The 25957-nt window shown below is 37.7% G+C and overlaps 1 protein-coding gene across 1 annotated transcript in view; it reads left to right on the top strand.

Annotated features, from left to right (window-relative positions):
• Positions 1–25957, top strand: part of LOC101787056 (intermembrane lipid transfer protein VPS13C-like) — a 120596-nt gene that overhangs the window by 16605 nt on the left and 78034 nt on the right. Inside the window, 12 exon segments of the mRNA XM_063243335.1 lie at positions 643–705; positions 5311–5376; positions 5637–5746; positions 8868–8927; positions 10511–10570; positions 12381–12461; positions 14201–14227; positions 14229–14259; positions 15755–15882; positions 16973–17079; positions 17746–17917; positions 19111–19173. Coding sequence (XP_063099405.1) covers positions 643–705; positions 5311–5376; positions 5637–5746; positions 8868–8927; positions 10511–10570; positions 12381–12461; positions 14201–14227; positions 14229–14259; positions 15755–15882; positions 16973–17079; positions 17746–17917; positions 19111–19173 — 968 coding nt within the window.

The following is a 25957-nucleotide window of genomic DNA, read 5'->3' as shown; positions in this document are numbered from 1 at the left end:
CTAGGAATCAAACTCAGGACCTTGTGCTTGCCAGGCAGATGCTTGTGCTACTGAGCTATATCCCTAGCTAGATTCTGTATTCTTAATAGTGAACTTCAATCTGCGGCCAGCAGGGAGCTAAATTCTCCTTTTGCCTTCTTTAAAAATCCAAAGAGGGGGTGGTGAGCCCTAAGGATTCTGACATTGTGTCTGAAAGCAGATCCTACCAATTTAAATGAGGACATTTCCGCTGACTCTGAAATTAGTGTTAAATATCACTTTTCTGAAATGGGCAAAAGAGCAGGCAAAGAGAACCAAAGGAATAGATTATTTTGTTCCATTTGAAAATTTGTAAAATATTTCAGTGAGACATTAGCTATAATCAGTAGTATTTGCCTGTCTTGCTTAATTTGATTGTCACAGTTTTGATTAAGAATTTTTACTTTAATACTACGAAAATGCAGTTTGTATGTGGTAAGAATAAAAATGATGTCACTGTAAGTATTTCTTCAGAAGTAGATGGTTTGGTGTAATTGAATTTCAGTTGTCCTGTGAATGGTTTCTAATTCTCTTTGCAATCAAGGTTAGGTGTATTTTACACGTGGAAATTAAAGTTGTCTTTTAATGCTTTGCGTTTTGGTTATTGCTGCCATGTGGATACAGGCACACATTCAGGACAGTTCATATATGGCTTGGAAAACTTGGTTTACAAGGACGTCAAGCCTGGTGGGTATGCATGGTTAATTATTTTCAACTGTAAAAGTTATACTCTTATCCATGCTTGTGCTCTTAGAGGAGTCCATTTGATGGTGTGCCATCCTTTGAAAAATATGGAAATGTAATTCATACCTTTCCCTTTACCATCGTTTCCTTTTTCCTACCTTCTCCAGCCATTGATTCATTCACTAAACATTTGATTATCTCTTTGTGGCAAGCATGATGCTGGGTGCCAGTTGTTCAAGGTAAACAGGCACAGTTCCCTGCCCTTGTGAAACTCCAAAGTTTGATCTGTCGGTCACTGTGAAATTTATACTGCCTTTGGGATTTTAGTTTTCTAGCACAGTAGTCCAGTTTCTCAATTAAGTCCCTCCTCTCTCTGTAGCAGTGGTTTTCAAGCTTATGAAAGAAACAAAACTTTTCAGGGTTGGGGGAACAGAACTATATTCAGAATTCTGATAGAAGGTCATCATGGCATTTTTTCTGGTATTCTCCCTGATCTGTTTGGCTTTAGAGGTAGTTCTGGGGGGTCTGTAGCCTACTGTTATGTAGAGCATGTTGATATTCAAAGCTTCATAAGGACAGATTGAAGGTTGCCCTATCAAATGCAATTATTTTAATACCATAATTTGATTTATTGCATTTTGTACTTTAAAAGTGTAAAGAATTTGATATATTACCCGCACTTAAAATTTGGTTTGATGAAATGGCAAGCGGGCTCTGTAACTCAAATTTTAGACAAAAAGCATTGTGCTAGAATTACTTCTGCACCTAGAAACTTGTTTAATATGTAGGTTCATTGTGACAGTTGGAAAAAGAATTTGCTTGGCAGATTCACAGCATTAAGTGAAATTACCCAGAAAGCACATTTCCTTGTAGCAAATCTACCCTTTTAGTTCGCTAACTATGTTACTTTGTTTTAGCTACTTTTATGTAAAAGGCAGCACGCAGATGAATATGGCTGTCTGTCCAGTTTAATAGGTTGTGGTTTTCTGTAGTCTGCTGCACAGTACTTTTTAATCTTTCTAGGTATGACCCATCCCCAATGTACAAATGAGTACTAGTGGCCTAGTGAGATACCTCACAAAATCCCTGGGTGCTATTGTTAAAAGCAGTGGAGAAGTCATTATAAAGGAACACCTAATGGATTTGGTTTTCTTCTTCCTTTGTAATGTGCATTACTTTGGATAAAAAATGAGATCCAGAATATTGATGATTCTGAAATGGGAACAGTTAATTTTGTTGATGATATTTTCATTCACTTACCCAGGAATTCCTGTGTACTTCATGATTATTTCTTTTCAGTTTCCAAACATATGTTCTTTCCCCTTTTGGTGTCAGGTTTTTTTTTTTTTTTTTTTTTTTTTTTTTCTTTTCTGATTCTAGGACAGTGGTTCTTCAGAGTCAAAAGCATTTTCGTAATCATGCTAAGATATTGCTTGATTTCGCACAGTGTTGGACATTTGCCCTGTTGGCACAAATGCGATAGTAAATTGCTGGCTCATGGTTCAAGGCAGGGCACCCTGCTGCGTTGGTAGTGGCTGTGTTCTTTACCACCTTGCCTTTTCAGTATTAACATTTTTCGTAAAGTAGGAAAATTACAATTTTAATAAACTGCAACTTTGATCACATGTCTCTTTAATGTCATATGCAACAAAAGAGCAAGTGTACTTAAGGGGTAGGTCTGAAGAAAGTGTTCATGCAGTTGGGTTGCTTTTTTTAATGGAAAATCATGTTTACCTGAAAAAATAATTGACGGATTATCATTATTCAGATTTGGGAGTTGTTCGATGGAACAAAGTAACTGAGGAATACTTTAAGAGTTTTGAAAACCTTACACTTGCTACTTTGAGCTTGACATTTCTTAATACTTAGAAGACTTTTCTGATGAGACTGTTGGTGATAGTAACAGATAGGACTTTGGATATTAAATAAGGAAATGACCCAACATTGGACAGGTTTGCACAGTTCAGATAAGCAACATTTCCAAATGCACTAGTAATGAATAGAAATAAATCATTTAAAAGGTTAAAGTGCAGAGCAAACCAATTGATTTTAATGCTGGTGAAAAGTTCATTGATAATGTTTTAGATTTCATGAGACAACTGCCTTTAAGAGACTACCACTTGGAATGTTGTATTCATAATTACTTGGAAAGGTCATGAAAATATTTGTCTTTCCCATTGTGTATCTGTAGTGAAATGATGTTTTTGCCATATCCTTTAGTCAGAACAACGTATCTCAAAAGATTGGATTAGAGGCGACACATGAATCCAGCTGTGTCTTGAGCCAGCTGTTAAAAGGGTTGTAACCGTGTGACTCTTTCTCACTCCAAGTTTTTGTTTAGGAGTATATGCTTGTCTTCTTAACTATATGCTGTCTGTGTAATTATATATGTAATAGTTTATTTTTTTAGTGAATTAATCAAAATACTTCAAAAATTCTGTTTTAGATTTCCAGCATAATTAATATCAGTAAGTTACAACCCACAAAAGATAAAAACTCTTTCAAAGCCTCAGGTTTTAAGTGTGTCAAAGGATCCTGAGACCAAAATATTTGAAAACTGCTTTAGAGCATGATTGAGAATAATAGATTTATTATTTACCAGATTAGTTAGAAATGTTCTCTAAGGAACTATGTAGTACTCAGCTGTGAAACCGTTCAGAGAAGTGTAATGTGGCATCTCTAACATGGAGTTCAGAGACGTGACAAGGGGCTGGAACAACCTTGGAACAACAAGGACAGGTCAGACAAGAAGAGACCCTGCTGTTCTAGCCAGGTAGAATGATTTTCAGAGCTAGTGTCTTACTTGTTTGTTTTCACATGGTATTTGAGAACTCAGTCTTTTTATTTATTTATTTAATTTTGTTTTTTGAGACAGGATCTCCTTATGTAGTTTAACCTGGCCTGAGTTCGTTATGTTGTCCAGGGTAACCTGGAACTTGGCCTTCATTTTCCTGCTTTAGCCTCCCAAGTGCTAAGATTATAGGGGTGCATCACACCATGCCTGGCATGTATTTTTAATTTATGAATGAAATAGAGTCCAGACTATCACTGTGACTAGAAATACTATTATTAGTACTACCCAGATTCTGTTACATATTTTAGTAGATATTTTCTCCTTGAAACTTGGGATTTTAGTCTTATAAACTGAAGTTGATTCTTAATTTAGTAGTGTAACAGTTTACAAATATCAAGAAAACAAAGTAAAATTTCAAGCTAAATTTCATGTATATGCTCTCAAATGTATGTATAACATGCAGTCTGTGTATAGCAATACAATTAATCAACAAGTCAATTTGTCACATAGACTTTATATGTTTCGTTATAATGTTTACATGTGGGTTTTTTTGAATTCATTTTAACAGTGCCCAGATTTTACACCCTGCCCTAAAACAAACAGACTGCCAGAGGAAACCTCCTGCTTCAGGGCAAGGGACTTGTGTAAACACCGTGAATGCAGTGTAGTGCTGGGATTCCCTGTGTTTGCTGGAATTCCACGTGAGACTTGACCCCACATTACTTAGAGGAGTTAAGTAAGGCTACACCCAGACAGAGGTGCTGAGCCTGAGGTTTCCCGGTCTCCTAGAAGTTTGCTAGAAGGTAATTTCTGGGAGGACAATCCAGCTTTAGGGAATGATATTTTACACAGTAGACTTTGTAAAGTACGGCTTGTATTGGAAATTACAAATAATATTCCTGAAGTTTCCATTATGAAGATGAGTGGCTGGAGATAGAAGCAGACAGGGATGTCTGAGGTTACATCACAAAAGAGCTCTTTTTTGTCAGGCAAACATGATTTAATTTTATCTGGCAGGCGTCAGAGAGCCTTTAACTAATTTTGAACAAGGGCTTAACAGGCTGTGGGTAGTATTCAGAAGAAATCTACATGGTGGGTGGAAAGAAGGGCCTTCAGTAGGCAGGAAGCAGGGCAGCCATGCGGAGGCCACCTCAGATTTGGAAGTGGAGGTGATGCCCAGTGGGCAGCTGGGGGTGAAGGATTGGAAGTTGGGCTTGGGAGAGGCGAGTGTCGGTTAATTCTGGAGTTCACTGAGTCACTGCTAAGTAACAAAGGATGAGGTTTAAGGGAATTACTAAGGCAGTTCAGTGCATGGTTCTGTGAGCATTTCCTGTCACTCTCATGTTCTTTGCATCCTTGACTCATGGGTTTTGTTTGCGAGGCGGATCATCTGGGGAGTCATCTGTCGGCATCCTGCCCACCCATTTCACTTGTGTTCCTGCCACACATTTATCCAAACCTTCCTCTGAAAGTTCTGTCATTATTACATTTCCAATATTTTGGTAGTATTAAAATCGAAGGGGAACTTTTGTCAAGTAATAAGTTATGTATAAAGGATGTTGCAAGTGAATATTTTATCCCATTTTTGTATAATTGTACCTTTAGGTTATTTTCTAGATTAAGGAAGGTTATTCTTTACTAGAAATGTTATTGTAAATTAAAGGAGGTCTATGAATTTGTGTTTGTATTGATTAGAGTAAGTTGAATCATACCAAAATTTGCTTTTGGGAAGAATTTTCTTATTTTCTTTTCTATCCTCTTGTCTGCTAACTTGAATTTTATCCTTTTCTCACTAATATGCTTCCACTGAGAAGGACGTAAGCGTAAAAAGCACAAAAAACATTTTAAGAAACGTTTTAAAGGTCTTGATCGCTCAAAAGGTAGGTAAAAGTAGTTTTTATGCCATGTGTTGTTTGCACACATTGCCACTTGATCTATCTCAGAAGGTAAAATGAATGTTAGCTTCTAATTTAATTTCAAGTTGAAAATCACATTAAAATCTAAACTAAATCTGAGAAAAAGTAATGACGCTAGGGCAGGTGTAATTTCCTCTGAGCTGTCCCTACCTCTCCTTCGGGCGTCCGTTACATGGTGCTGTGAGAACGGCACGGCTTGAGCTTGTGTTTTCTGTTTTTAATAGATAAGCCTAAGGAAGCAAAAAAGGATACATTTTTGGAAAAATTGGCAACTCAAATAATAAAAAATGTACAAGTGAAAATCACAGACATTCACATTAAATATGAAGATGATGTAAGTAATTTCAATTATTTGGTTTAAGTTAACAAATGTATATTATATAATAGTCTTGGTTTGTATGGTTCATCTGTACCCAACATGATTTATTTTTTATTTTTTGCAGTACTGCAGATCAAACCCAGTTACTCTACTACTGAACTACAGTCCTAGACCTTTTAAAAATTTTTCGAGTGTCTTGTGAAGGGGCCCATGCAGGACTTGAACTTGTGCCCCTCGTGCTTCAGTGATCTCAGTGCAGTCAGTAGAGGCATTTGCTTTTGTGCCTGACTCGTATCTCCCCAGAATCTGAGATTAATGTTCTTGCATGTGTTTTCTGCACTGGGCTCTTTTCATTGAGTACGCACATATGTAAAGGTGACATGAAACCACCACGTGTTGTCCTCTGTTTTTTAAAATTTTGTTTTATGCGTTAAGACTGATAACTTTAAGGATCTGAGCAGTTAGTTCCTGGAGTTTATTAAATAACCAGTGGTAGTGGTCATCCATAGGAAAGGGACTAAAACAACGGTCGTCTGAGTGTGGTGCCGTTCTCTTTCCCTTCTACTCAGTGGATTAAGCCACCCACAGCTACTTACAATATGCGACATTATACTTAGAAACCAAAAATTTCACTTATGACCAAAAGCTTACCATTAGTTGGTAAGAATTTAGCTAAAGTATAATGTATCTTGAATTGTGTCTGTTTCCCTGAGTTTAAAGCTTGAAATAAACCAGGGGTGGGGTCCACTGGAATAATCCCAGCCTCCTGGGAGGCTGAGGCAGGAGGATTTTAAGTTTGAGGTGAGCTGGGCAATTGGGCATGATCCTGTGTCCATATAACGTTAGAAAAGGGCAGGGAGTGTAGTTCAGTGGTAGAATGCTCTTGGTTTAGAAATTTTAGCTTTTATTATTTACTCAAGAAAGGGGAAATCTTAGTCCATCTTTCTAAAAATGAATCTGCATTCTTTTTTGTTTTGGGTTTGAATTAAACAGTACTGACAGTAGGTATATTTTCATTTCCTGATTAGCTCTCTGTGCTTAGTACTCAAGCACACTGGTAGCTTTTCAGAAAGGATCTCTATTTTAGAGTAGGTTTATACACTGGCTTTACGGAGTTTATTCAGATGAATTTCATTAACATAAATGTCTTACAAAATGCATTATAAAAGCTCATGTTCTAACACACAAAAATAACACAGGAGAGTGAAAGATTTTGTTAAAACTATGAAGAAATGTGAACCCTCACATACTGATGGTGGCAAAGCAAGTTACTTACTGGAAATACGTAAATGAACACAAAACTCCCTAATGATAAGAAGTGGACTCTTAAGAGAAAAGATTGTTGAAAGCCACATTTTTCTTTCTTTCTTTCTTTTTTTTTTTTTTTTTTTTTGTCTTTTTCCTTTTTATCGGTACTGGGGATCAAACTCACGACTGCCTGCTTGCAAGGCAGGTGCTTATGCCACTGCGCTAAATCCCCAGCCCAAAAGCCACATCATTTTATAGTAAACAAATGTGTGGACTTGGAATTGGATATATACATTGTCAATTTGGAAAATAGCAAAAAATCACTCTGACATATTATTGGATGAAGGCCTCAGTTTGAACCTAAACTAAGCTTTTTACTGTCCCAGTATAATTAGAAAGGTACATTATTTCTTTCCTTTTAGTAAAAAAGAGATGCACAGGAATAGGGTAAGTAACATCTGTCATGTTTTAATTGGTGACAAAAATGTTTTAGAACTATCTAAAGAAGAACATTACAAAGCATAAAGAGTTCCTGTTATAGCTAAAAAGCTATGAGAAACACAGAATGTAAGAGGTGGGAAAAATAGCCTGGCGTGGTGGCACATGTGTGTAATTCCAGCACTTGGGGAACTGAGGCAGGAGGGTTGACACGAGCTTGAGGTCAGCTTGGTCTACATAGTTTCTTATTTTATTTTTATTTTTTATTTTTTGGTAGCAGGGATCGAACTCACAATCATGAGCTTACCAGGCAGCCACTGAGCTAAATCCCTGGCCCTGGGCTACTTAGTTTTAAGACCAGTGTGAACTATATATTGAGACTTTCTCTCATAAAACAAAAAATCAATGGGAAAGTATTTTTTATCATAAACGTGCTCACTGGCTAATAGTAATTGTGAATAGGGTAGTGGAGATTGTGGAGTTGTGTGTTGTTGAAGTTCTTTCTGAAATAGCCACAGATTATTTTATCTGTAGGTACAAAAAGATGAATGTAAGGAAATAGGGAAGTGTTTTGCTATAAATCATTACCTGCGTTAATTACAAATAAGGCTAAGAGTGCACAGTATCAACTATATGAGGGCGTATATGCATTTTTCCTGTTTAAGAAGAGCATGTGGTAAAATTTTGGGGTCTTGGGTTACTTAGAATATTATACTAGTATTTCTTTGTGCTTTGCTCATTTCTATCATGATCAAGTGATTCTTTTTTTTTTTTTTTTCTGTCTCTCTTTTGGGTGCCACGAATCAAACTTAGGGCCTTGTGCTTGCGGCAGGTGTTGCGCTGCTGAGCTACATCCCTGGCCCAATGCAGTGGTTCTTGGTAACTTGACTGTCTTCAAGATGTCTCAGATAATGTCTGTGCATCCTGTGGAAAGCTCTGAACACTCTGTAAATATAACTTACACCAAAAGTTCAGGAATAAAACAAAAGTTTAACATGGGTAGATTTTGAATGAAAAGACAGGAAATTAAATATTAATCTAATTTTTCTTAACAAAGCATTGTAGAAATGCTTCGTAAGAAAGCACTGTCAAGAAAAGTAAAGGCCCAAAGAAGCAATTTGTGTTTCTAATTGTGACAATTTTAAGTGTTATAAAAAGGAGTTAGTGGCAGTGTTATTGAGTGTCTTGAAGACGGTCTCTCCTTAACTCTCTCTAGGACTCTGTTAGCGATGGTTACTGAGTCTCTGAACCTGGGAAAGCATATTAGATCCTGAAGTGTGTTGTCCCTGGTGCTGTGGGTGCTGACCTGCTCTTTCTGGGCCTTTCTTTCCTTCCTGTCAGTTGGGTTGTATGACTCACCTGTAATCATGTTTCCCCACCACTGTTGGAAGGGATGGGCCACAGGTCACCATCACTTTCCATGTATCCTTTTGTCCCTTTTCTTTGGCAGGTCACTGATCCGGAGCAGCCGCTCTCATTTGGTGTTACCCTGGGGGAGCTTAGTCTACTGGTAATGTTGCCTTGGTTTTGATTTTGGTGGAACCTCTGAAATATCGCTGTGAAGTCATAAGCTGAATTGCCTAAAATCAACTATGTCTGCAACTAGCTAATGCATTTTTTATATTAGGTTGCTGCAGTTTTGTAGAAATTCAACATTTTTGGTGATGCTCTTATTACATGACATTCTTTCATTTTCATTTTTCTTACCACAAGTAGATCTAAATACCAATTTTAAAAGTTACTTAAAATACTAAATTTTAAAATTTAAATTTACAAATATATCTAAATAGCAAACAGTCTGAAAGGAATAAGAACTATCTTAATATGTGCGAAAAGTGGGGTGGAAAATGTATGTTGGGCTAAGTGCTACCACTTGATACAGGTAAATGGATTTTCTAGGTGGCTGTGCATGTGTATGTATTTACGTAAATCTGTCACATTGGGAGACACATAAGTGATTCAGTTTGGTTATTTCATAAATAGGTTTGTTTGTTTGCTAGAGAATACAGTTGTATATATATAGATTGGACTTGCTTGTATTTAGGGCAATTGTAGGAAACATTTGCCGGGGGAAGGGCATAGAAATGAGGAAAAACAGCTGCATAAGGCTTTTCTACAAATAAACGGCATATACAGTTAAACTCAAGGGCGGTGGATGATAAGTCATACGGGAGACTTGCCACTGAGGGCGAGGACCTCAGGGAAGGCGAGGAGGAAACGTGAACGAGGGTTACTGGCAGAGAAACCGAGAGATGTGGTGATGGAGCAGTCCTAAAAGCACACACCAGGAAGTGCAGGTATATAGGTACATGAAGTGGAAGAGTGAGAAAGAGAGCTGGACAACCAGTGACAGGAATTAATCAATGAACAGGGAAACTAGGGTGTGTCTAACCTTTCAACCTAACATCCTCCTCCCGCTCTATTCAGGCCTCGTACCCTCAGAAACCTGTGTCCCGCCCTAGCATCCCAGGGAGTCAGTCTCCCTCTCCTAAATCTTCATCTCCTCCTGCCCACACACTTAAACATGTGCATGGCTCCTCTTTATAACACAGCTAAAAGCCCCTCCTTAATGTCCCCAGTCCCTCTCAGGCCCTGAAACTACTGCCTTCTCTCTCTTATACAACCACACTTTTCTGGAATTTACTACCTGTGCCTTCCCCCTTTCTTGTCCTCAGCAAGGTCATCAGTAATGTGCTGGCTGTTAAATCGGGTCCAAACAGCATTGTTGGCTATGCTGTCCTTGCAGGGCACATGGCCCTGCTGTCATTCCCATGCTTTTCTGGTTTGCTTTCTATGTTACAGAAAGTAGTATCTTTTAAAAGTGTGTGCCTTCTTCAACAGAATACAGGCAGGCTTTCTTGTTTCTGTTCATACCCAATTCTTCCATTCACACATTAACTCTGTAATTTCCTAAAGGAGTGAACCCAAGTTATGTTTCACAGTTCCTTTGATTTTGCCATGCAGATACATAAAGAATTAGGTAACACTAGCCAACAGTAGCTAAGTATGTTTTCTTTATGTGTTATTTTGTTTCTACTTGAGGATACTAAAACACTGTCATATACCACATTTCATAGTTACTCTTTCTTTTAGACTACAAACGAGAATTGGACTCCATGCATATTAAATGAAGCAGAAAAAATTATATACAAGGTATTGTATTATTATTATTAGAGTAAAAATTCTTTTGTTAGTTTTCTAGGTGCAAGTACTTAATGTCTTTCCTTGAAATGGTGGAGCAGAATGTGCTCTTGGGGTGAATTGAAAGTCCAAAGTCTAGTTCTGGCTCTGCTTATTACTGTGTGACTCTCAATCTTAGGTTGTTCGTCTGTAAGGTGAAGAATATGGTATTTTATGAAGCATTAGGTAATTGAGATACTATTAGATTTTTTTAAAGGAAGTAAAGGTTTATTAGCTCAGTTTGTGGAGGTTTCAGTCCATAATCAGCTAGTTCTAAGTCTCGGGGTGGTATGGGAAAGGGGCAACCGTTCATGGTGGTGGAAGACAGCAAAAGAAATGAGCAAAAGAGGAGCAAGCCTCTTCTGTTCTTTTACATTGTGTGTGGGCTGCCTACCCTAGGCTGGGTGTAGACTCACACCCCCCATCCCAACAGGAGACGATGAATCAATCACAACTCTAGATTCAGTCACCACTGGAAAGCCAGTCTTTCTGACTGTATAAGGCTTTGGGGGACATCTAGACACAAACCATAGCGTTCTGCCCCTCGCCCCCCAAAGACTCATGTACATCTCTTTATGCAAAAGACATTTGGTCCATTGCTAAGAGTTGCTGAAGTCCTAACAGTTCCAGCATTGCTGAAAAGTCCAAGTCTCAAGTGTCTCTCAAGATCTAAGGCAAACTGTTAGCTGTGAGTCTCTGTATGAATGAAAAGAGACTTAAACTTTCAGGATGCAATGGCACAATACAGGCATTTCCATTCCAGAATGTACAAGCAGGGTATAAAGGAATGGGACAAAGCAAGTCCAGAATCCAGCAGGGCAAACATTAAGTCCTATAGTTCCTATAGTTCCATGTCCAGCCTTGGAGGCAATCTGTGGCAAGTTGTGAACTCCAGAGGGCTTGGGTGACTGCCCCATGGCACTTCTGATGGTAGTGGCACCTAGGGCTTCTCTCTTGACCCCCTCTGCTTTTGCTTTATACTCAAACCTTTTACACACTGCCCTCTTAGGAGCACACTTGCTTTGCTCTGAAATCTAGGCAGAAGCCGTCCTGGCTCAACAACTCTGCCATCCTGTGTCTTGATCCTGCAACTCTGCTATCTGTGTGCACCTTCAGTTGGCTGTGCAAGCCTAGCTGAAGACCTAGAGTTCATGGCAGTGCCCTCCATGAGTCCAACTGGAGGCCTGGAGCGCATGACAGTATCTCATGTAAGTCAGAGATGCTGTTAGGTTTTGTAGGAAAAGTATTCTCTGGTTAAGTGAGGCTACTAATTTTAAGTAGCAAGCACGCTGTAATTAAACAGGTGTGTTTCATTTTATTGTAAGCTAAGGGCTTCAAGGTACTTTAATATGCTAATAAGTGCAGTGAACCTCCTACTGCAATGTTCATAGTGTTAGCGGTCCTCACTGTGTTGGTTAGAGATGCTCTGGCACCACCCTCCCCTCCCTTGGAGACAGTCACTGGTGTCTGCCAGAGGTGTCATTTCTTCTGTGTCTAGCAGAATGTTTCCTGGATCTGCTAACTGCTAAACTCCGGTCAGTTTGATAGTTGAATGAATGAATATCTTGGAAATTGTGTTCTTGGGCACACAGTTTAGCAAATACTAAGCTTAATAATAGAGACTGTGAACATATTTTCCTTTAACTTTGCATTATTTTCTTTAAAAGTTCAAAGTGGCAGTTGGTTAATCTCAGGGTTGTGAACATGAGCGTAGTCTTCTACCATAGTTTGCTTTATCTTTTGTGTTTGTTCATTGCTTGACAGTTTTTCTTTTCTTTCCTAGCTAATCCGACTGGATAGTCTCAGTGCTTACTGGAATGTGAACTGCCGCCTGTCCTACCAGGGGTCCCGAGAACAGATCTTGGTAATTTTGGAAGAGCCACCTCCACTCCCTAATTATGTTGTATGACAGAGCCCCTCAATGAGGACAGGCCACAGTCCTTTGTTTAACTTGTATGTCACTGAATTGGAAGTGTGAAAAACAGTGTTGAAATCTGTATGCCTTCAAGATAGTTTCTGATTTGAATGTTTTGTGAAATTGTTCGCTACATAGTGATGTAAGAACCTATAAAACTTAAAAACTTCATTTGGGCTTTTATACTCATTTTAATGGCACTCTTAGATTGTAATATTTTATTTGACAATGATTATGAATATTGTAAACAAAGACAAGAAAATAGGGAAAGAGATGTCAACCAACTCATCACCTAAGAAATTCTGTAGGGCACACAAACACATGAAAAGATGTATAAACATCTTGATTCTGTAGGGAAATACAAGTGAAAACCAAAGTGAGATAATGTTATAATTTCCTGGAATTCTTATACGAAGCTGGTGAGAATGCCGAATTGGTAAAATCATTTTGTAAATCAGTCTGTCAGTTTCTCGTAGCTAATGTTACACTGAGTGTTTGTCCTCTATTTATCCACAAGAGAAGAGAATTATATCTACAGAAACATAGAAAGATGTTCACGGTACCTTCTAAGAATAAGAACTATAAACAACCCAAATGTCTATTAGATGATTAATACTACATCCAGTTAAAGGGCAAGAATTATTAATACAATAATAAGGACCAGTGTTAAAATAATTATGCTGGCTAAAAGAAACCATACTGTACTTCTTAAAAAAAGCATAGGAACTGCAAATGATCTGTAGAACAAAAAGTAAATCCGTGGTTGCCTGGAAGTCAGTGGTGGGGAGGAACTGGGGCTTGTAAAGGGACGAAGTGAAATTTGGGATGATGAGTATATTCATTATCTCTACCGCAACAATAATGTCATGAATATACTCCATGTCAGAATGCATCGTAGTGTGTATTTTGTGTGTGTACTTTGTGTGTGTGTGTGTGTGTGTGTGTGTGTATGTGAGTGTGTTTGAGACAAAATCTCAGTGTGTATTACTACAGCCTGGCTCTAAACTTACTTATGTAGTCTAGACTGGGCTTGACCTCAACAGAGATCTTCCTCAGCCTCCCAAGTGCTGAGATTAGAGGTGTGCATCACCATGCCTGGCTAAAAACATGTGTTGTACCTTAAAAGGTGGCGAAGTGATGAAAATGACTTAATGTGTGGTCTGGGTATGCAACTAAAAAGACCAAAAGTAGGACTTAAACATGTTCTTATGCTGGTGTTCATGGCAGTAAATAACTTAACCTTTGACTAGAAATTTGTAGGAGTATACATATATATGGGTTTTTTTAAAGTCAGAGAGAGGGGCAGTGTGATGCCACATGCCTGTAATCCCAGCACTCGGGAGGCTGAGCAGGAGGACCATTGAGTTTGAGGCCACCTTACGGGTACAGAGTGAGCACAAGACCAGCCTGAGCTACATAGTGAGACCCTGACTTCAAAAAAGAAAAAAAGGGGGAAATAATATTACAATGTAGACATTTAGTGTTTTAAAAATTACCACTTTCTATATTTTTAGTATGCTAGAGAAATATATCTGTAAATGATATTCAGCATGTTTTTCCTATAGACTAATTAGTTACAAAGAGAGGAATAAAAATATTGATGTAATAACCAAGTTGTTTCTCTATATGTGGCTGAATCTGTTTGCAGCTTCTTTTCTAGTCTCAAAAAATTTAAATGCTTTCTTTAGGATCAACTGAAAAATGAAATTCTTACCAAGTAGACAGAGACCTCCAAACCATCAATACAGTAAGTACTAGTAAGTTGTAGTGGAATATTTTACCGCACTTCCTTATTAACTTATGTGGACAAGAAGAGCACACTCATTTTATGCCTTCATTTCATGGCTAGAGCGCTGTGCTGCTTGGGAATAGCTCGAAAGGCATCTGCTGGAGAAGGAGGCAGGAGGGCCCGAAAGCCGTCAGCTCCTTGTAGCCAACCTTCTTTGGCTTCCATGTTTTCTTTATGCCTTGTAATTGTACTCATTTTAGGACTTAGCAGTTCTTTTTCTTTCTTTATAAAAGATAACCAAGTCTCTGACCCCTGGGTATTAAGCATTCCTCCTCTGTGCTGCCACTATTCTTGCAAGATAAATCTGCCCATATTTTTAAAGTGAGCTTTTCTATTTTTTGACAATGTCACCTTTATTTGAAAGGTGTCTTTCCCATATTTTCTCTATTTCAGTTTCATTCTAAAGAAGGTATTGGTTTGCTTTTGCTTATTGTGTCCCTTTGTAATTGTCCTCAGCTTTTTAAAAATTGAACTTTTAAGACCTTCGCTTACCAGGCAGGTACTTAGCCGCTGAGTTATGGCCCTAACTGTCCTCAGCTTTTGTACCTGTGTTCTTCCATATTCTGTATTCGACTGGTTTACTTCTGTTGTCTTCTTCCTGTTCTCTTGCTGTTGGATGATGGTTGTCACTTTCTATCCTACTCATACTCCTCTCCTTAGTGATGGTAGTTTTCAAGCGCTGTTTGTGAAAGCCTTTAGTTTTTTTGCAGGGATGGAGGTGGGTTTGTTACTGGGAATCAAACTCAGGGCAGCCACTGTGCTGCAGCTGTGTCTGCAGTAGCATTTAGTTTCATTGATGGATAAACGAATACAAAAACACTACAGCTTCATTCTTTGGGCTCATCTATATCTTGTAGCTAAGTTAATACTTTTCATAATTTTATGAGCATCATAAAGTGTTGTAACAGTTGAAATTATATTCACAAAGCTTATCACCTTGCTTTGAGCTATCATCTTTGCTAATACACATTTTTTTCAGCCTCCAAATTACGTTATTTATTTCATTGTAATAGTACATGTGTCATGAGTATTTTAAAAATCATAAAGTAGTGGTGTCTTTTAGGTATTTAATTTTATTCATGATTCTGTTCCTAAATTTTAGCAATGATTAAGGAAAATTAATTGTATTTTATTTCATTTTATTAGTATATTTAGTGAATAATAAGTGTATTAAATGCTTTGTGCAAGGGTAAAGAAACTTAATTTTATACAAAATGAGTAGCCAAAGGTAGACTGTGTTATGTACATTTCTTACCTAGGAGTACAGGACTTCAGTGTGTATACAAACATTTATTGGCAGGGTGAAGATGAACAGCTACTTTACATGTTTTTGGGAGTGATTTTATTTTATTTTCGATCATTTTACTTCTAAAATAATAGTGCTCTCAGATTATTTAAGTTGTTCATATGTAAGGGTGTATAAACATACTCATATCTTCTCATGTGATGTCAGTTTTCCAGCCAATATCAGCCTCTGCAAAACTCTACATGAATCCTCATGCAGAAGTAGAACTCAAAACTCCCAAATTAGATTGGAGCATAGAAGTGCAGAATATTGCCATTGAGCTGACCAAGCCCCAGGTGAGATGCAAGGGCACGTTAGTAGTTTTGAATCTAGGTCGCTTTTGTCTTTTGTGATGATTCTTTTGTGAAATCTGTTGGTTCTCTTTGTTTGTTTTGTGGAGATTTGACTTTTCAAGTAATCTTTTTCTGAAAAAAAAATTTCAAGCTGAAGAATTTTTTTTCATTTATCTGACTTTAGATGTTGCAGAATCTTATCAAACTATAATGAATAATATTTTCATTTATTTAAATTTTAATGTGGTTTTTCCTTTCTTAGTTTTTAACACTAGACCTTCATGTTAAGTGTTGTCTATTTTGTAAAATAAGTGTCTTGGCAGCTTTTTTCTTTTTGTTTCCCAAGTATAGTTGTATGACTGATTTGAGTTGCAGATTTAGGTATGAGATTTGGCCAAGAGAGTTTAGCCCAGTACTGTCTAGTTATTATACAGCACTTTTGTAATGTTAGATGTTCTGGTTAGCTACATTAGCAAAGCAAAAAAATGAGATTAACTTTAATAACCTATTTTATTTAGCTTAATATTTCCAAAATCTTATCATTGCAACTTGTCATCATAAAAAATTTCAAAGAAATATTTTACATCTTTTCTCTCCCCCTTCAGTCTTTGAAATACAGATATGTTCTTAATTTAAATACATTTAAGTTCGCACTAGACATGAATGTACGTAACCGTTGAATTGCTTTAAGAAAATTGGCAAGGAGCAAACTGAAGTTGCCTTTTCTTTGGTCTTGCTTGCATTCGAGTTCGCTCTGTGTATATCTCGTGCCGTGCCGTTTGAAGTGTTGAAGTGTTTGAAATCCACACATTGTTGTGATGGTGGTAAGCTAGTTGGTTAGTTAGTTTTATCCTGTTTAGTTGCATAGCGGTTTCCTGGAGCAGTTTGAAAATTAACTCATAGATAGCTACCAGTGAAGTTATGATCCAGCAGACATGGAAATAGTTTTAAAAATAAACTAGTTCAGAAATAAGTAGAACTAGGTTGTTAAGAAGTTCAGAGAAGAAGTCTTAGAGTAAAAAATATAATAAAATTTGACATTTATTGAAAATGTGTAATATAATGAACCTGGTTTTTTGTTTTGTTTTAATAGTACTTAAGTATGATTGACCTTTTGGAATCGTTGGATTATATGGTTAGAAATGTACCTTATAGGAAATATAAACCTAATTTACCACTTCATACCAATTGTAGGCAATGGTAAGTATGAGCTTGCTTTTTTTATTTTATGAGAAGCATAATTATACAATATGTCAAAATTAAGAGACCTGTAAGCAATGTAGTATACCCACTCAGAAAAAAATAGGGTCTTCCCCTCCTCTCCAAAAGCCGAGGAGGGACATCTTTTATATGGTTGTGGTACTTTTTTGGTAAGCACATCCTTTTGTATTCTTGCATCTATATCCAAATTTTTTAACTTAGTATTTAAGATTTTCAGCATTTAAAAAACCCTGCTTTCTCTGTAGTCATTTACTGGGACCTAAGGTTGTAACCATGCTGGAATACTATCATGTGTTGCTTAGCAGTGGCGGTAACTTCTGAAACATGTATCTGTATGTATTTACTTCCTGAACTTGCTGAACTGGGATAGCTGTGAGGGCAAGAGGGTCTGTAATCTTACAGGACCACCAGGGCATATGTGGTCTGCTGGGTGCCAAAGAGTTGATTTGCTTTGGCATACCTTCTTCCTGGAGGGTGTTCATTCTGAATGTATTTAAGCCAGAGAACTATAATTGAGACACACTGTTAGAGTGGAAATTTTATTCCAAGATATTTAACAGTGCAATATCTAAAAGTCAGAGCTATTTTCCTTGATTTCTCTTAAATGTTTTATGTGCATATGCATTAAAAAGTTTTGATTTTCAGGTGGAAGTATGCCATTGATTCAGTTCTTGAAGTTCATATAAGAAGATGTACACAGATGTGGTCATGGTGTAACATAAAGAAGCATAGAGAGTTACTCAAGAGTTATAAAATCGCTTACAAGAATAAGCTAACTCAGACTAAACTCTTGGAAGAAATCCAGAAACAAATTCAGGTATACTTTGTGCACAGTGGTGAGAGCCCTTAATTGTCTGATCACCTTTTAATGTTGATTCTTCACTTATTTGAATTAAAATATAATTTTAGAACAGCTTGTGAGAGGATTTTATGGGAAATTTAAGAGTATGTTTTTCCATTTTTTTTTCTTTAATAAAATCTTTTCCCAGTCCTGAGAACAGATGAAATAATGTTACTGTAAACCCTTTTGGTAGATGTTTAGGGTTTTGTAATAGCATTTTTATATATTTACTAGTTAGCTCTGTTTACATGTTTTTCTCTTAAAAGTTCCGTATTTATGTGACCATGGCTTTTTTAAAAAAGAGTTTAAGGTATTATTTTTTAAAACAGCTTTTAGTTTGGGGTAGGACAGAGGTTTATTTGTTCTTATAACAGATAGAAAATATACTGAATACATAATTTGTCATATGATCTGGATTATAGAACTCTTTCTGCCACTGGTTGATAATGCGAAGTACAAGTTGAATTTGTGGTATTGTGAAATACGTAACAATCACTAGCATAATATATTAGAATTGGCATAGGTATCAGAGTCAGCTGAATTTGGGCTCAGGGCTTACGAAGTGTTCTGATCTTGGACATGAGTTTCTTAAGTCTGTTATTCTGAGGTAGGAAGTAGAAACAGTGCCTGTCTTACAAGTTGTGAGAATTGCATAAGATAATACATAAAGGACCTAAAATACAAGTCATCTGGGAAATGTTAAATACTTCCTACATACTTCATTGTAAATTCTGAAATTCAGTTTCTACTTTAGCTTACTTACTGACTTGCAGAATTTTATATTCTTAATATTTTGTGTGTTTTGCAATGATGCCTTTAGTATGATAATTGTGAAATAATATGGAAAGTAGGAAGTGTAAGAAGTAAGGCTACTACCTAAAAGAAATCCTTTTTCTCAATATTTTTGTTGCCATGTACATGTAAAGCTGTCTGTGATTTTTAAAGTTTCACAGAAAAGTTCTTATTTTCTTAAGGTGTTTAAATGTAATATACTTCCTTAGAAAACTTAATTTCTTGCTGTAAAAATTAAATGGTTTCAAAGATTAGCATATGTTCCAGTTTGATTATATCACAAGTTTTGGGAATGAACTAGATAAGCCTAGAAATCTTATAAGAAAACTTTAATCTAATGATTATTTCCCTTATTTACAAGTGTCTCTGTTTCGTAGGACCTGGAGAAGACTTTAGATGTTTTTAACATAATTTTAGCAAGGCAACAAGCACAAGTCGAGGTAATCATTTTTATTAGTTCATTTGATGTTTTCAACATGTTAATACAGCTCTTTTAAATCCAGGATCAGGACATCTAAGTTTTATGGGAAGTTATTCAGATTTACCTAAAGTAGAGAAGAGATTTAAGTTTTCATTGATTAATTTAGTATCAGAAGAAAATAAATTGGAATTCTAGAAAAAAGCTACGAACACTAAGGTGAAGAGCTTTGAACATTTATAATTCCTATTTGAAATACATGGAAAAGAAAGCAAATCGAGATCAGTTATCATCTTAGCAACTTAGAATGCTTTTGTTAACCTTTCTCTGTGCAGGACTCCAGTTTCTCTTTCATACTTATGTACCTACTTGTTTTTTATCTTTCATTTAAAAAAACTTCTTTTGTTTGTTTCTTTTTTCCTGTTTCCTCTTTCTTATCTCGTATCTCTTTCCTCTTGTCTTCTTTCACTTTCCTTCTTTACAAAGTTGGACTGAATTATGTTTGTAATTGTTCATAATTGCTTATGTATTGTGCCTTGTTCTGTGTAGTTTGTATAATTGTGTCGGATGTTTCAGTGATAAGCTCCAAGCAGTACAACTCACTGTAGAAAAGTTAGAAATACAGATCAACAATGGAGAGAGAACCATCTCACAGGCTCTTCTCAGTCGTAGTCACTAATGTTAACACTTTTCTGTGTATTCTGTTAGTCCTTTTTGTAGCTGTAAATTCTCTCCACCCATACTCATTTTAAAAATGAGATTAAAGCATACACAATTTTTCATTTATTTAGCAAGTGCTCATTGAGTTTTGGTTTTTCTAGCCTTACGATTAAGAGTATGGAGTTGAGAATCAGAGCATCTGAATAATAATAGTTCCAGCTTTGCTATCTTCTAATTGTGTGATTTTGGGATGTTTAATTTCTTCTTGCCTTATTTTTGAAAAATGGCATTAATTATTAGTACCTGCGTCATAGGGTTATTGTAAGGAGTATGGCTAGTCCCTGTGAGGCAGTTAGATTACTGGGGGCATGGCACGTAGTAATTAGTAAGTGGTTTTTTCCTTCATCACTGTTTGCGTATTACACAGAAATCCACATAACAGACATAACTTTCTTTTTTACATTCCATTAGGAGAGGATAATAAGCATATACTTACATGAAGTCAATAGGAATGGATGGAGAGAGGGTTGGGGCTGGGCAGTATTGATAGACATTGCTGTTGTAGACTGGAGGGTTAGAGAAAATCTTACTGGGGAGATGTTTGAGCAAAGACAGAGGAAGCTGAGGGAGTCATTCAGAAAGGTTTCTAAGGAGAAGGATTATTCCTGCAGAAAGAGTGAAGCATAGCCAGCTCAACGGTCTTGGGGTGGTGGGAACATATCTGCTGCGGGGGGGGGGGGTGACCAGTGAGTCAGAGGAGGAAGGAGTGAAAGGGGTGCTGTGGGAAGGAGGAGGATGTCAGATTCTGCAGAATCTTGCAAACTGAAGTGTAGATTTTTGCTTGTGTTCTGAGTTCGGAAGCTGTGTATGGTTTTTGAGAACAGGACGGTATAATGTGGTGGTTTTAGAACTCTGGCTGCCTTGAAAGCAGGCTGTAAGAGAGTGGCAGGAGGAGGGCAGGGAGACTCTTTGGATGTGGCTGAGATAATTGAGGTCAGTGGTAGTGACTTCCTGGGGAAGTTTGCAGTGAAGTGGAGAAAAAGGGTCGATGGAGTACAGGGCCAGTGTTTCCTGCCCGATTAGATGTGTGTGTACGAGAGCGAAGAGATGACTTTAAGGATTTTTCCTGAGCATGGTTGGAAGGACATAGTCCCTATTCTGTGAGATGAGGAAGGCTGGATTTAGCAAGTGTGAGCGAGGTGCGAGAAGTTCAGGGGTTCAGCAGGCAGCTGGGTGCATGATTGTGGAGTTAGCAGAGAAATCCGCGCTGGTGTGTGAATCTGGAAAGGGTCAGCCTGTAGGTTGCATTGACAGTCATGCGATTGGATGAGATCATTGAACTTCTTGGAGTAGCAGGAGAAGCGGACAGTACTGAAGATCTGAAGCACCCTGTTGTTATGGTCAGTGAGATGGGCAAAGCCCAGCAAAGATGCCCATGAAGGGGCTGCTGGAGGTGTAGTCGAGAAGCTGTCTGAATGCAGTGTGTTCATACTGGAGTAGAGGAGAATTTCAGGGAAGACAGGGTCACCTGCCTCATCATTTGAGGTGGCACTGAGAGTTAAGTATTACATTAAAAACCTTTAAAGTTACACAAATATATTTGTAGATAAAGGTGCGATATCATACATATATACACACATATCTCAAAACCATACTCTCATGCACACATAAATGTATTGTGGTTACTTGACTGTTCGCATCTGTTATCTTTTCTGTTGAGAATTGGTCACATATTTCTATTTTTCTTCCTTGTTTTTGTTCTTATATTAGCATATTTTTGTTTTATATGTCCTGTTAGGTGAACATGATACTGCTGTATACTTACATTGTTATCTGTATATATATTTTGCCCTTTTGATGTTGTACTGTAGCTCTGTGAGCACTGATTATATTTCTTCCCCGATCTATTTTTCTCTGTATTTTAAAAATTGAATAGTTTCCATTGTTCTCTTTTGAAAGTCACTCTTCTATCATCTCCATTTTGCTATTGAGCTTATCCTGTGAGCTCTTTAATTTCAGAAACTAAGTTATTTGACTGTTGGTACCTGTTACCGTTAAGGTTGAGAACTGGCCACTTTTCCCTGTTTTCTCTCTTTTTTTTTAATGTCAAGTGATTACAGATTGTATTTTTGATGTTGGGGCTACTGTAGCATGTAGTCTTTGGATCCCGTTATACTTGTCTGGAAAATGTGATTATCACAAAACCTGGTTAGGTTCTGGTCCTAAGGTGTGCGTTGCCTTCTGTGGATGGTGGCTCAAGTCTGAATTGAGTTCCTAACCCTTCAGCATGTAGATATGAATCTGTTACACGCATGAATTGTATGGGGGTTAATTTGAGCTCTGCTAGAGGGATGGTTTATGTCTCAGTTCAGGTCTCTAAGCCTTTGTCTCTTTGGTTGAATCAGTTTCATACATAATGAATCTTGGATTGAATTGGATTGTAGGCAGATTCACGTGCAGAAGTAAGGGCTAGTCTCTGCTCTGTCCCCCATAGGATTTCTCATTGTATACTCTGGCCAGCATGGACTTACTTTCTGGTTGTTTGGTCAGAAATAAGGATTTCTCAGGGTTGTAGCTGCCTGCACAGCTGTGCTGCACGTATTTCTTGCAGCTCCCTTCCTTGGTTGGAGCCAGGTGTGGTATTTTTCTGTGGGTCTGTAGGAGCTTAGGATAGAATAACACACTTAGACTACTTCAGTTTCTGTGGGCAGGAAGTCTCGGCATGGCTTGGCTGAGCCTTCTGCTTGGGAAGAGATCAGAATACCGCAAGGTGTTACCTGGGATGTAGTATCAGCTGAAGCATGGCTGACATACTCCATTCTCACGAGTTGAATGTACTTTGGATTTACCGTCTTTCGGCTTTGGGGTGGATTACTGTTTTTCTGTTGCCTGCTGACTCCAGGCTTCTCCTACCTCTTAAGTGTCACTTTCTGTTTCTTGCCTTCTGAGTCATGTGCTTCTCGTAACTTGGCAGCTTACTTCTTCAAAGGGAGAGGGAGACTCCCCCAGGAGGGCTGCTGTGGTACTAGGCTTATAACAGCAACTCCCACACTGCACAGAGTGAATGCGTTGTACCACCGTTGGTTAGAAACAAGTCAGAAGGCACACCCGCATTCACAGGCAGGAGTTCACCCAAGGGCGGGAGATGCTGGGGCACATCACTGAGAAAAACAGAAGACACGGAAACTCAAAACTCTTGTGTGTTGGTTCTCCATGTTTGGGTCCCTTTCTACCATCTGTCTGCTTTGCCTACTTTCAGGCTCTGATGAATGTTTTTTAAAATATGTTTGGAATTCTTAGTTTTAATCAGTAGAAAGGAAGGGCTAATACCACCATGGAGTCAAAACAGATTTGGTAATAAATTACCAATTCGGTAATAAATTTTTGAAATAAGGGGCATTTTTAATAGAAGGTACAGGCAGAAACTTGAAAGGAACGAGAGAGAATGGAAGACTAGGAACTGGAGACTCTGAGTAAGTACAGACAGTGTGTGCAAGGGGAACGGAAATGAGTGGCAGCGTGGGAGATGTGGAATCAAGAGGCTTTATATCTTGCTTCTTGTTGTTTTCTTGGTTTTTATTTTATTTTTTAAGTTACTAGGGTTTAGTGCTGCTACTGTTACTTGTTGCGCATCATTTAAACAACTGGGTAGCTTTCCAGTCTGTGCAGGTATCAGAATATGTGTCACTGTTTGCATTAGCTGTATTCCATTGTGACACTAGTGGGTAGTCTTGTCTATCTTGAGAATAGTTTGCATTTATAAGGTCAGATTCCTTAGTGGATAGTTGTTGGGTCAGGGAGTACAAATATTTTAAAGAGTTGTTTGCCATTTGTGAATTGTTCTAATGAAACAGAAATGAATCACTGGAGGAAACAGATACTTTCAGGCCTCCTTAAGTCACTTGGGTTCCATTGTGTGCTGTTAGGGCCACTTGCAGCTGCTCAGAACTTGAGGATGGATTACTGGACAAGGAAGGGCGGGTATAGGGCAAACAGAGGCAGTGCAGTTTATTTAAGATTGGCAGTTCTCATTGTGGAGCCAGAGAGTTTTAAATCAGGGCTGAAGTTTTGCTTACTGTAATCCCTTTGTGAGTCAGGGAAGGATGTGGGTCACGGATACGTGGAACAGGTGAGAGGGCTGTGCTGGATCTGTGTTTCTGTTGGTCACTTGTATGAGCACTTTGATTTTTAACAGACACATGTAAAAGAGGTCTCTCTGTGTGTGTGTGTAAAAATTTTAAACTCTGAAATAATTATAGAGCCATTACAGAAAATAAGCAGCAAAGATATTTTTCAGAGTCCCTGTGTCTCTTTGACTCAGTTTCCCCCAGGGGTTACATCTAATGTAAATTAAAACACAGTATCAGAACCAGGATTTGAAATTGGTACTGTTTGAGTAGAGTTTCTGATAGCTGTCACGTTTTTAAGTGGTGATTCTTAGATTTTTAAAATGGTAATCGTTTTAAAATGGTAATCATCAAAACAAATCAAAGCGTTTTTAGTGAACTCCTTATTTTCTTCATAGTCTTTGTCATTGAGGTTAGTGTTTTCATTAGATGTTTTGTATTAATTTGTATCTTTTCTCTTTATTAAGTCTTTCTACATTTTTTCCCCTTGTAGTAGAACAGGGGATCAGAGCTGGGACTTTCACACTCAGCTCCATCCCCAGCCATGTTTATAATTTTTTTCTTTTGAGAAAAAGTGTTGCTAACTTTTTGGGTGTGTGTGTCAGTAAACTTGAACATCTGCCTCAACCTCCCAAGTGCTGGCTGGAATTATTGTATGCACCACCTTGCCTAATTGTTTTTCTATTTTTGAATTTATTTTGAAACGCTTTGAAAATTTTAGCATGTTGATCACATCTCTAACTGAGATTTCAACTTTGATAGTGACTTTATCTTCCTTTAAAATAATTTTTTTTTTGTAGCAGGAATCAAACTCAGGACTTTGTGCTTGTCAGGCAGGTGCTGCGCTGCTGAGCTGCATCCCTGGCCCTAAAAGAATTTTTTAAAAGATACTTAAGTAGAGATTTGAAAAAGAGAAAATTGAATGTTGCCGTGTGTTATCCCATTACTTGATGTCTCTTAACAGAGTATTTATTTTAATGTTTTAATGATTTTTTTCAATGAATTCATGTTTTTTCAAAATAAAAATGTATCTCGTTAAAATACATGTTTTTATTATCATAAATTAGATTTTTTATGGAGACTAAAATGATGGTTATAATTTGTGTCTACTCTTTTAAAGTGATCAGTTTACTTAAAAATTTTTAATACTCAGGTGCCTTGCAGTTTTTCTGGCATTTAGGTTTATGAAGGATGCTTCATAAATCCTCCCATTTGTGAAGTGCAGGTATCCAGGAGGGGTTCCAGGGTGCCATCTCAGGCTGCATTTTCCTGGGAGGGTTGTCAGTACTGTAATTCAGACCTTTCAAACTCGAGATGGTAGGCATGTGATTGGGTATCCTTTGCAGAGTAGCTTAGTTTCATCTGCTGTGAAAAAGTTGAAGCAGCTGAACTCCCTGTGGGCTGGTTTTTTTTTTTTTTTTTTGTCTTTTTGAGGCAGAGTCTCTCTACGCAGTTCAGGCTGGCCTTGGCTCACTTTGTAGCCCAGGCTGGTCTCCAACTTGCGATGATCCACCTGCCTCAGCCTCCCAAGTGCTGGGATTACAGGCATGCACCACCATGCCCAGCTTCTGAATGTCCTGTGTTTTGATCTCTGCTGTTGTTGAAGGAAACTCCATTGTTGTAGTTTTGAACCTGGTGTACATTAGAGTCACCTGGGGAATTTTTGTAACATATGGATGCCTGGAGCCCCACACCCTTAAGATGGATTTAATTGGGGTGGGCTTGGGCCTTGATGTTTTTCTTAAGCTTCTTGATGATGCACATGCACAGAAAGGATTGAGTACCCAGTGAGCTGTGATATCTGCAGTAACTGTCTGTCATTCACTTGTGACTTGCAAATTCAAACAAGATTTTAGTGTTTCACTCCTCCTTGGCATATGATAAATGTCTAACATTTTCTCATGCTTTTAATCTTTATAATTTACTAACCAAGCCTGTTCTCTCTACTATAGAATTGTTCACTATAAGCTTAGAATATTTTATGTTCTAACTGAAAATTTTCTTTGCCTCTGTGTTTTG

Source organism: Cavia porcellus, unplaced genomic scaffold (assembly GCF_034190915.1).
Source record: "Cavia porcellus strain 051 isolate PalLab524CR breed Dunkin Hartley unplaced genomic scaffold, mCavPor4.1 scaffold_38, whole genome shotgun sequence".
In the NCBI taxonomy this organism is placed as follows: Eukaryota; Metazoa; Chordata; class Mammalia; order Rodentia; family Caviidae; genus Cavia; species Cavia porcellus.
This window is presented reverse-complemented; position numbering and strand designations above follow the sequence as displayed.